General features: G+C 40.1%; 1 protein-coding gene across 1 annotated transcript; it reads right to left on the bottom strand.

Moving 5' to 3' along the window:
• Positions 1-3,597: 3,597 nt before the first annotated feature.
• On the bottom strand, positions 3,598-4,997 carry LOC147642074 (uncharacterized). Its single transcript, XM_086825336.1, has one exon. It carries the CDS (start codon positions 4,616-4,618, stop codon positions 3,833-3,835), a length of 786 nt encoding a protein of 261 aa, XP_086681462.1. The 5' UTR covers positions 4,619-4,997; the 3' UTR covers positions 3,598-3,832.
• Positions 4,998-11,774: the final 6,777 nt, after the last annotated feature.

Genomic DNA, 11,774 nt, shown 5'->3' with positions numbered 1-11,774 from the left:
CCGCTTCACATTATGAATCTGTTGTCTCAACTGAGACTTACGAGCACTAGTATCTGTATTAAACAGCTTTAGCAATGTATCCCATGCATCCTTGGGATTCTCAGCATCATGTATATGTATGAGTATAGCATCCGAGATACATATAGACAAGTAATGCAAAACTTTGTATGCTCTCTCTGACCATTGCTTATGAGCTACAACCTGTTGTTGTGTAGGTTGTTGGGGTAGTTCCGGCTCTAGCTCTGCACTTGTAACAAGGTTCCAAAATCCTTTTCCCTTCAGAAAGCTTTTAATCTTGTACTTCCATGCCTGGAAGTTCTTTCTATCCAACTTCTCACCCACAATCTATACTGGGTTGTCTGACATATTTAGTCAATATGCAAATGCACCTTCCGCACACGTCCAATTCTATAAACGAGTCTTCCTTAGCTCAACCACACTCTAATAAGTGTTCCAGATACTCCAAAGTACTCAACGAACTTCACTGTTGATGTACAAATTCACTCTTACTGCATTCAAATTGAACAATCCAAAGTACCCTGTTTTGTCGCGCTTTCCAAGGCTTCAAATTGCAATGTAGTGGTTCAATCAAGTGTGGGTAACTTGCATTGACACCTAAACAAGCTCAATGTTGCATATCAACACCAACCAAGGTGCGTACATACAAAAATATCAAATCCCCTTCTCTGTTTTGAGGAAAAAAACCAGTAAAACCAGTAGTAAAAGTGCTCTAATTCCTTTGATCCTTGTCCAAATTGAGAGACCAGGCATTCATTAGCTTAGCAATGATGTCTACTAACTCCATGTAAAAGGAATTAGACCAATTGTTTAAGTTGAGAGAGTAATTAGCTAATTAATGACCCTCTGTTTCACTAATCACTGTAGATAGCCTGTTTAATCAGCTCATAATCAGCTCCATAATGCATAATTTCTCCAACCAACCACATAGCAACCTTCTCAAGTATGTTTTTCACAAAATTGCTAAGCAAATTTTGGGTTCAATCACAAAAGTAGAATTTGGCCTCCACTTTACAAGATATAGAAAAGTCTGTTCTGTTTCTTCGTCTGCGTCGCCTACTGTAGGAGAGATTTGGTGAGCTTGTAATGGTAATTGAAGGCATGTATAGGTACCCAACACTCCTAGGCATGTGCACAATCCACCAATTGCTTGATGTTTGCAAGAAACCAGCTTCAATTGCATCAACAATGGACCCCTCTTCACTATTTTTGTGAGGGCTTCAAACCAGTGAATTTCCACTCACTAATATGCATCAGCTTTGCTCCAAATTCAATGTAGGGCTTGCACATGAGCTGCCAATACATTCCCATTTGCCAGATACATGATTCTTTGTCAGATTTGCAACTATTTGCGTCATATATTCACCACACTCAAGCTTCAATGGAGAGCTTGCAAAACAAAATTTTTCTTTACTTTGGGCAACTCAAATCTGGTGTTGTTTGTGTTTTTGCACCTGCAATCCGCCCAAGGATGTTTAGTAGTCCTTACCCGGTAGGCCAAGCCCTTAGATTTGATAAAAATCGGTGTGCTCCAAGCTTCATAGCTCCAATGGACAGGCTTCACAGCTTTTCTTCACAACTTCTTGTCCCTCTTCTCTCACTCACTCATAAACCCTAATAGAGAGCACCGGGCTCTGGTACCATGATGAAAAATAGGTAGAGGGAGAGGAGACACACACATAGGAGAAAACCCTAATGTATTAAGCAAACCCTAACCATAGAGGGAAGCCATGTCCCTTCTCACACAATGCATAAAGCCATAATCCATAATCTACAACACACTACATCTGTTATGTCCACACACAGCTAACCCTACCTAATGTCCACACACTATGACCAGTTGGACCCGGTCATTTATGTCTCACACATGTTACTACCTAACATGCCAGCACATAGTGCAACTGGCACAAGCTGACATCGAGCTTGAATCTCAACACTTATGTTCCACCGCCAACAAATACACAAAAGAGACATGCCTTAAGGATGGCATTTGAATGGAAAGGGGGGTTGCAACCAACATAGCACCTAGAGGCTTGGAGTTGGAAAAAATCAAGCTTATCCACATCTTAAAGTCCATTTGCTATTCCATCTACTCCATCATCGTCTGGACCTATAGTTCACACCGTTATTAGTATGAAGCTGCTTGCTCCTTGTGTTCTTTGATTTATTCATGTTGGCATACATATTCCAACAAAACGTCAGTATTTACTTTGGAAAGTTTTTTCCCAAAGACACGATTCTTATAGTAAGTTACATGCATGTGTGAAATAAATTTGAAGGCATGAGAGAGAGAGAGAGGCATGACGGTTGGCGAGAGAGGCAAGAGACAATGCCCAATCATTGGCGCTCTTAACAAAGTTGCATAAAGATATAATTAGGGCATGAAAGCCTTAATATAAGCCTTCTTAGCAAAACCAACCCAATGGCAAGGCTTGCAATCAACAAAGACCCATCCCAAGCAATGAGGAAGTGAGAGAGAGACAAAAAGACTCCCTAATCATATGCTTGTTGCTTACAATGAGAATACAAAGAGACTCACATGCAAGGGTTGCAACCTTTCAACTACATGATTTTTCCAAACTTAATTATCTAAGGTTACTCAACAAACCATCACAATTAATCTAATAAGTTACCATTTTCCACATTGTAAGTCCCTTTTTACATAAAGCCTGAAACTTGTAAACTATAAGATTAAAGGCCTACACGGCACCTTGAACCCATTACTCACTTGGGGTGGCCTTAAATGTAAATGTAGGTTTTATGTCAAGCTTTGGATGTATGTTGAAGGGTGGTGGGTTTTTCTTTTTTTAAGACGCGGGGCGCGAATTATATAAATTATTATTCATAAAATCGTGTACTTCCGATTAAGAATTAAGAAACATTTCACCGTACGTGGTTATTATTAATTTACTTAATTGCACAACTTGGAAGACATAAAGCTTGCACCGTACACTTTCACGTCCCAACCTAAGGCCATGTGCCATTCAATGCCACGTACGCATTCCAGCAAAAAACCCAAGCAGCAAAAGAAGAGAAAAAAAATAAAAAAACGGAAGCCCATGAACAGATCCATAATTGCTGAGAAAAAGGGGGTTTGATAGCACCTCCCACCCCGCATATCATTCATTGCAGCATTGTATTGAATCACGACTCACGGTATCCCTCTTTTGCACTTCCATTATTGCTTCACAGGCAATCTCGAAACCTTTGCCAGACCAAATCAATCACGGACCACACACAGACAGGCATACACTCCTCTATCCCTCCCCTCTCTCACCCGCGCGCACAAAGCAAACGAAAGACAATCGAAGACCCTTACACCTCAGATATACAACAGGCTTCTCTGCTATCCAATCTTCACACTCCAACATATCCTCATGTACAATGATTGCAATACACTCTCTATCTGCTTCGTAACGAAGACAACAGACTGCGAGTAAAGGAAACAACTTGCGCACAGCTGCTACCCTTGAAGCTTGCTTCTACCATTCTTGAAAGAGATCGCTGACAGACACACGAAACGCAAATCACATCTGTAAACGTGCGAAACGACGGGAACGGAAAACAATGTTTTGAGCATAGAAACGGCAGACTTTTGTCGTAGGGGAAGGCGGAGAGAGCTGTAACAAAACCAGAACGATCTACAATCTTAAGAACCGCTTAACATTCCGAGAAACCTGCCAGAACAATCCTTGCCGGACTTCGCGTTGATTGCCGTTCCGCATTACGGCAGCAAAAAGTTCCTATACACAATTATGCCGGATTCCGGCGGAGCAACCAAAAAAAAAAGCAAAGATCTTTCTCAATCTTCCATCTAAATGCCCGCACCAGACTCTAGCAAATGGAGCACACAAGAGTCGGCGTCCAATGTGTCGTTGATTCTGTCAAGGTTCGCAACCGCTGCTGCCATCCACTCCTGGTCCAAAACTTCATTCAAGAAGGCATTGCCCTCGCTTTCCAGATCGTTCAAGAACCAGTTCCCGTTCTCTGCAGAGCATCCGGAGAAGGCGGCGTCGTCGTAGCTGTCTGCCGGAAGTCCTGCTGTTCCATCGCTGTGGAACACAGTCTCCGGATCGAATCCAAGACCTCCGGCATCGTCAATATCCTCCGAGCCCGCTAGGAGGAAGCAGTTGATGTCCACCTGATTCTCTTCTCCTTCGCAGCATCTCTCTGGTTCTTGCGAAATCGCGCACCTCAGCTGCTGCAGAGTCTCCTCTGGCCTGGACGTGTGAGAGCAGTCGACCTCATCGACTCCGATGGAGGCGGAAAGAAGACTACTTCCGGTGGTGGAGTCTGCAGAGACGGTGAAACCCCATTCCACGGCTTCCGAAGTTTCTTCGCCAAGGATTCCGTCGCCTTCTTTCGTCGACGGAGAAGCAGAAGCAGAGACGCAGCTGGACTGGAAACAACAAGAAGAAGATGAACAAGATGAGGCTTGATAGTTCTGCTGTTGGTCGACCTGGCACTGGCGTTTATTGCCAGCGGTATAGCTGTCGGAGAGGAAGCACTCCGTTGTATCGCCGTTGTTGTGAAGGTGAGAACCCCGGCTACGCTTTCTGAGAACGTCGGCACTGTCGGAATCGAGGGGAGGGGAAGCCATGGCCGGGGGGAGGGGGGAACAGAGGTAGAAACCGGAGAGATGAAAGGCAGGGTGGAGGGATTTTCCACAGGAACAGCTGAAAAAGGAAGATGGTGGGGGTGGAAGAAAAGAAATTGGGGGCTACAGAAAGCAAGAAGGCACCAGAGAAGAGCTGTTGGGTTCTGTGGAGAGCTGTTATGGCACAGGAGGGGGTTAGGCAGCGTGCAGACGTGAAGGTGAAGGGCTTGGAAGGACATAGACGAAGACGAAGAAAGAAAGAGAGTGTGGGAGAATCATCAAATCGACACAAGAGCCTACGGTAGGGTAGCTTTCTATGTCCCCGAAAACTCAACTAGCATAGAAAATGCAGAAAACGAGGAGCTGAATCCTGATTCTTTACAAATCGTAGTAAAGCCTGCACGTTGGTTGTTTGTTTGTTTTGTGTGTGCGTGTCACGCGCGCTTCGGGTTTGTGAGACGTTTGGAGTTTTTTTTTTTAATGCAAGAGATTGTTTATATTACGGGTAGGTTACACCTTAATTCTCTTTAGCTTCTTGTATAGAAGCTTAGCTGTCCCAGATCTCTTTTCACTTCCATTATCCATGGCTAGTTTGCAAGTTTGAACTAGGAGATCCCTAACAGAAACTCTTGAGCTATTGAGTGATTTGACATGTGCGTAATGAGCATAATGAGCCTTGGAATTCCTATGTTCCCAGATGGCACTCAAACGAACTCCTCTCATTGCATGCCACAGCTTAAAGATGGCTCCACAACCCCACATTCAGACAAGAGGGTCTTAGCCATAGCCCACATGGGATAGACCTCCTTGCATTCCCACAATGCATGTCTCAGTGTCTTTGTTTGGCATTTGCAGAGTGGGCACCATGGATTGCCATCGTGCCACTTACAGGTGAGCTGCCTAACAAAAGGAGCTTATTATGGAGGACTCTCCACAGCAGCAAGTCAAGACTCCCAGAACCAGTAGATTTCCATACAGCCTTAGACCTTTTCCTGCAGAATTGAGGTGTTAGTTTATAGCCCAGCTTTTCCTACTTTTTAACTAGTGCATCCAACCATTTGGTGATGTGTTTCCTCCTCTTTATCCTTTTGTCTAACCTTACTCCATTCACCACCCATTCCTTCAATTTCTGTTCAGAGGAGCAAAAGGCTGTGGAGGGCCAGTTTTCTTTGATGTTGCTGATCACATGTACCATATGTCTCTGCTCCTTGCTTGTGAGAGAACTCCACTAGTCATGGGAGACTGGTATCCCTATTCCATATATCCTTAAAGTTGACTATACCCTTGGCTTCTAATTTCTTGGCCATTCTTTTGTTGAGCCATAGTGCTGGAGAGCCATCTTTCATGGCTGCTTTCCTTAGCCAAACATTCTGTTCCAGAGATCAATCAGCCCTGCCTCCCCCTACCCACTCTACTTGGACTAGCACTTCTTTCCAATTACTTACCAACAGCTAAAGGTATCTAGAACCTTGTATTTGAATAGAGCCAGGGTACATGAGTTTGTCCATCCAATGGGTTTATGGCCAGGGCTGGTTTTCCACCTTAGCAGTAGCAAGTTTCCATCTGGTATGCATGCCCAGGGTTAGTTAGATTCTAGCTTGCCTATCCATTTGTTCAACAGTTGCTTGGCCTTGTCTACCAGATTAGGGATGCCCCAGCCCCACCATTCTCCCTGCTAGTACATACTTGTTCCCAAGATACAAAATTCCACAGCTTCCTATCAGCAAAGGTCCACAAGAACTCTCTGAGACTCTTGTCAATCTTATGCCAAGCTGCCTTAGAGAATTTGATCAAGGATGCAGCATACACTGTGGCAGAGCTATCAAAATGTGTCTAGATGGTCTACTAGCTTGGCTATGATGTTAAAATAATTCCTCCTCTTCTCTCTTGATAGCCCCTTTATTGCTCTTTGTGCTTACTTAGAAATGTGGTGCAATGCTTCTCTTTTTGGCCATATGGTGGGCTGCTCTTGTACAGCCAAAACTTTGGCTACATGGGGCTTGTTTACACACATACACAACAAATTATAATCTATTTGGTTTTTTTCTTTTGCTTCTCTCTCTCTCTCTCTCTCTCTCTCTCTCTCTCTCTCTCTCTCTCTCTCTCTCTCCCCTAATACCATTATTAAGTGTATTATTGGAGTTTGATACACTATGCAAATTCTTCCACTAATTCTTAAAAAAGTGATGACATGGCTCTTCTTCTTAGAGGGCCTTTTTGAGTCCAATTTTTTCCTAATGATTATCCATATTAGAGTCTTTCTTTGACTCGTTGCTTGGTTGGAAACCCTAGGATGCATGTGAACATGCCCATGTTTGACTGCCTAGTGGCATCTCCTTACAACCATTTTAACATTATGTTTGAAATTGTGTAAAAACAACCATTAGCCTGAGAAAATGGGGCAAACCACATGTAAGATATAGAAAATACCTAGAAAATGTTTGAAATAGCTTAACAAAACCTTGTAACTTTTTGAATGAATTAATTATTGCCATATTGATAGCCAATGTGCTACTTAAACATGTGACTCCAACTCTAGGCCAATAATTTCCAAAAGTGGAGCCCTTTGTCTCGGAATGAAAAGGCCCTTCTCCTCCTCCTCCTCCTCCTCCTCCTCCTCCTCCTCCTCTCTCTCTCTCTCTCTCTCTCTCTCTCTCTCTCTCTCTCTCTCTCTCTCTCTCTCTCTCTCTCTCTCTCTCTCTCTCTCTCTCTCTCTCTCTCTCTCTCTCTCTCTCTCTACTAATACCATCATTAAGCGTACTATTGAAGTTTGATAGACTATGCAGATTCTTTCACTAGTTTTTTCTCAATCACTTTGCCTGAGGATCTTCTTTTTCATTATGAGAATTTATTTTACATTTTGGTTTACTTGCATAAGATTTCTTTGTGTGTGTAAGTGTTATCAAGAACATTTAACTTGTATTCTCGATGACCCATTATACTTTCTGTCTAATAATGGTTGTGTTGTAGTGTTTTAGAAATCATAATTATGTGTTTGAGGGAGTGGGGCCTATAACTTGCTAATGGGTGTGTGTTATAGATTTCCTTAAGTCATAATATTTTTTATTATTCTTTTTCAAAAAAATAAATAAATTTAAAGGATAGAATTGAACCAAACTCAATTAATTCAAGATCCATTACCCATGGTACAGTTTGTGTTATGGTGGGAGTATTTTTCCACTCTCATTCTTGTGTTGTACCATCACCCATGGTACAATTTGTGTTGTGGTGAGTATTTTTTCACTCTCATTCTTAGATGCATTAATTATAAGATCTATTTTGTTATACTTACAAAACTTCTTTTGGGAATAGTAACAAAAATCTTATTTAAAGTGCATTTGTGATTTAAAGGATGTGTACGTCATTCTCCATTGATTTCAAAGTTTGACTTGTGGATGGCCCAAATGGCGCTTACACATGGCATCCACTAGCTATATGAGACTCTATAGAAAGATCAAAGTTAAGCAAAGAGAAAAAGGGATAGCATAATCTTTATACAATTTTAAAATTTTTTGTGTGTGAATGTCACATCTTAAAGCATGAATCTACAATACATTTTATCAATTTTGGAGGCCAAGACCATCAAACATTACTATTTGCCTAATAATTTTATACCATTATCTATTCAACCTTCAAGATATGCTCATGTGATGTTTTAGATTTTGGAAGGGGTGTGGGTGTGTGTGCGTGTTGGGGGGAGGGGGATAAAGCATGTGGTCCATGATAATTTCTTGGCAAGGGATTTGAAAAGTGCCTCTAAGCCTCCAAATTAGTGAACAGTGGCAAACAAGGGACGAGAGAGAGAGAGAGAGAGAGAGAGAGAGAGAGAGAGAGAGAGATGAAAATGTAAACTAATAAGCTTATAAAATTCTATTTTGCAACTCCCATAAAGCAGATATAGAAAATTGAAGTTCTTCACCATTGCATGTAATGTTTTTTCCAACTATATAAATCAAGTCTTTAGGTCTCTTCTTTTTCACTTAGGATTAGTGAATATTGAAAGGACCATCCCTATTCAGAAACCTTTTTCACCAATTCTATTCCATTTGACATTTATTCCATCTTAGGATTAGTGAATATTGAAAGGACCATCCCTATTCACAAACCTTTCTCACCAACTCTATTTTCCTACTTATGGTCATCCATTTGACATTTATTCCATCTTTGTGGTCTCTTGTCTAGTCATGTTGAATGAAACTTCTTGTTGTCTTCTTGATGAAATTTCTTAGATTCACCATCATGAGGTTTGATTAAATGAAATTCCTTATAGAATGTCTCTCCCCCTAATCTATATATAGAAAATGAGAATATCCCTTGTAGAGGAAATAATAAAATTTAGCAAAGAGTGGGTTAGATAAAGAATATGTCTTTAAAATGGCAAAATAACACACAAGAAAATGACATCATATATATGTGCACATTAGGGGTAATACTTTTTTCACTCTTTTCTACCACTTACATATTTTTATATGTGTGATTTCTAGCCATGGATTTTAGACTTGATAATAATACGTAAGTTGTAAGTCAATGGATTTCTCTACATCGAGTGATTTTCACAACTATATGTACATAAGATGTTTTCTCTATTACATCTAGCTAAACTATTTATGTCCATAGTGTGTGTGTATTATTTACTCATTTCTTATGCATTTAACTTACATTTAGAGTGTTAAATTGCATCTTACGAGTTTGTATAATCACGGGAGATTATGATATGCATATATGGTATTTCTCTAGATTAAGTGATTTTCACAACTATATGTCTTGCCTACAGTAAAATGTATGATAATACTGGGATACACAAGAGATGTTTTCTCTATTATGTTTAGCTAAACTATTTATATCCATACTGTGTGTGTATTGTTTACTCATTTCTTATGCATTCAGCTTACCTTTAGAGTGTTAAATTGCATCTTACGCAAGTTTGTATAATCACGAGATATTATACATGCATGTGTGTGTGTGTGTGTGTGTGTGAGAGAGAGAGAGAGAGAGAGAGAGAGAGAGAGAGAGAGAGCATGTGTGTGCATGAGTGCATGCACATGTGCACACTATTTTAGCCCAATTACTAATTTTTAGGGCCCTATAAAAAGTGACAAGCTATTTCAGAACAAAAATTTATGGTAGCAAATATTTTAAATGGCCATTTCTAGTGTTATTATTGTTGCAAAGCAATCGATCATCGTAAGATAGAGTGTCTGATGTTATAGTGTCATCAGTAGGAACTCTAGAAAACACAAGTGGAGGGGTCCACTTCGGCCCAATCTCCAGCAATTAACCTCGTGCGCAGATTCAACCATATCTAGAGGAAATTGAGCCTAAGCAGGTTATCATGGCAAGCAATCATAAGGACATAAGGCCTAGTAGCTAATTTGGAGAACCAAAATAATTGGGAGGAGCAGTGACTTGTCCGGAACCCAAGCAACCAACATGGTGTAGAAAGCACAGAGCGTGGCCTGAAAAGCTCACATAGCTCCCCTGACAAGGAGGGTGCTAGCAAATAGTATGAAGGCCATTCGATCACATAAGGGAATTTATTTAAAAGAACCAAAAAGGATGCAAGGTGCAGTGCAAAGCTAAAAAGTATCGAATTCATCAGGATCAAGCAATAGAGGTGTAGTCCAAAGCTAGAAAGTGCCAGAAGCATCAGAATCAAGAAGCATATGTGTAGTGCAGGGCCAAAAAGTATCGAAAGCACCAAAATCAAGCTATAGAGCAAGCAAAGTGGTAAAAGATATGTTTGACACAACAAAGCATATTGTTGAAGTTCAGAAGGAAGAAGAAAAGAACATGATAGAAATTCAGAAGGAAGGAGGAAACCAAAAAGTTATATTACTTAAGGATATTGGCATCCAAGAGTAGTGCTTAGCCAACAGAGGTAGATATTTTGGCATCCAAAAGCAGTGCTTGGCCAAGAGAGTTACCTCAAAAATTTTGAATCAAGGGACAAACAGCTAAAGTATCATTTGAATATGACCTATGGGAGGACTTGCAAGAAGCTCAACATTACATTGGATCAATTACTGTGTTTAGTGCCTAATTACTAGCAAACAATTACTGTGTTTAGTGCCTAATTACTAGCAAACAGGCCCATCTTTGGTTGGTGTAGAATATCTAATCAACATATTTAACCTTGTTGTTGGATCTTTTCACCATTTAGATCCATCTTGAGCACTCTTCCATGAATTACAGGGGTTGACCAACATGAGCTTAATTTCATTTCTTTGACTTCTACACCCCTTGGCCCTACACTTGATCCTTGAGCATCCATCTTGAGCACTTATCCATGAGTTAGAGGCCACCTTGGCCTTACACTTGATCCTTGAGCATCCATATTGAGCACTTGAGTTAGATGCCGCATGTGAGTTTAATGTCATTGCTATAAAGTTTTGACTTCTAAACTTCTTGGTCCTCCTTACATTCATGGAACTTTCATTATGTTGACCCTTGGCCTTGTTAACTCTCAGTCACTCAATCAAGCATTGCTTAGGTTAACAAGTTCAAAATATCATCTTTATTTTAGCTCTAAGAGTTCCTTCAATAAACCAGATGTAGGTTACCCATCATAAATAAGGAAGTTTTTTCAATCATTGTTCATCTTTCAAGAGTCTTAGTTCGTATTAAAATCAAAGAGAGGAATTGCATTCAAGTTGTATGGAATACAAATGGCTAGAGTAATACTAAAAAATAGTCCCATTGTTCTCAATGTTTGTTTTAAAACTTGATGTGATCGATATACATATATATATATATATATTATAACAAGGACACACCTAAGGAAATAGTTTGAACTACTCTTACCTATAAGTTAAAATAATCAGTTGCTATAGTAAATGAGGGGTAGAATCTACTTGAATAATCTTAAAGTCTAAATCGTAGATTAACTTGCCAAGGTTGATCAACAAGAAATTATACATGGAGAAAAGGGCTTTACATGTCATAGTGGGTAAAGCGTGGAGTTTAAATAATTGTAGCCATAAAAGGCTTAAATATAGTGTTTAAATAATTGTAGCCATAAAAGGCTTAAATATAGTGTTTCAAATTGTTTAAGTAATTAGTTTCAAAGCTCATCTATCTTATTTTTAAGTCAAACTTGAGGTCCACCAAACAAACTATGCATGTTTGGCCTTTATCTATGGACATTTTTTTGTCTTACATA

The sequence above is a fragment of the Cibotium barometz genome, chromosome 1 (genome assembly GCF_041138505.1).
Source record: "Cibotium barometz isolate CiBa-2024 chromosome 1, ASM4113850v1, whole genome shotgun sequence".
NCBI classification, from domain to species: domain Eukaryota; kingdom Viridiplantae; phylum Streptophyta; class Polypodiopsida; order Cyatheales; family Cibotiaceae; genus Cibotium; species Cibotium barometz.
Note: the sequence above shows the minus strand (reverse complement) of the source record. Positions and strands in the feature narration are given on the sequence as shown.

Bases quoted from the DNA above. Each gene is read 5' to 3' on its own strand.
- LOC147642074 (XM_086825336.1), bottom strand. From the start codon at position 4,618: ATGGCTTCCCCTCCCCTCGATTCCGACAGTGCCGACGTTCTCAGAAAG.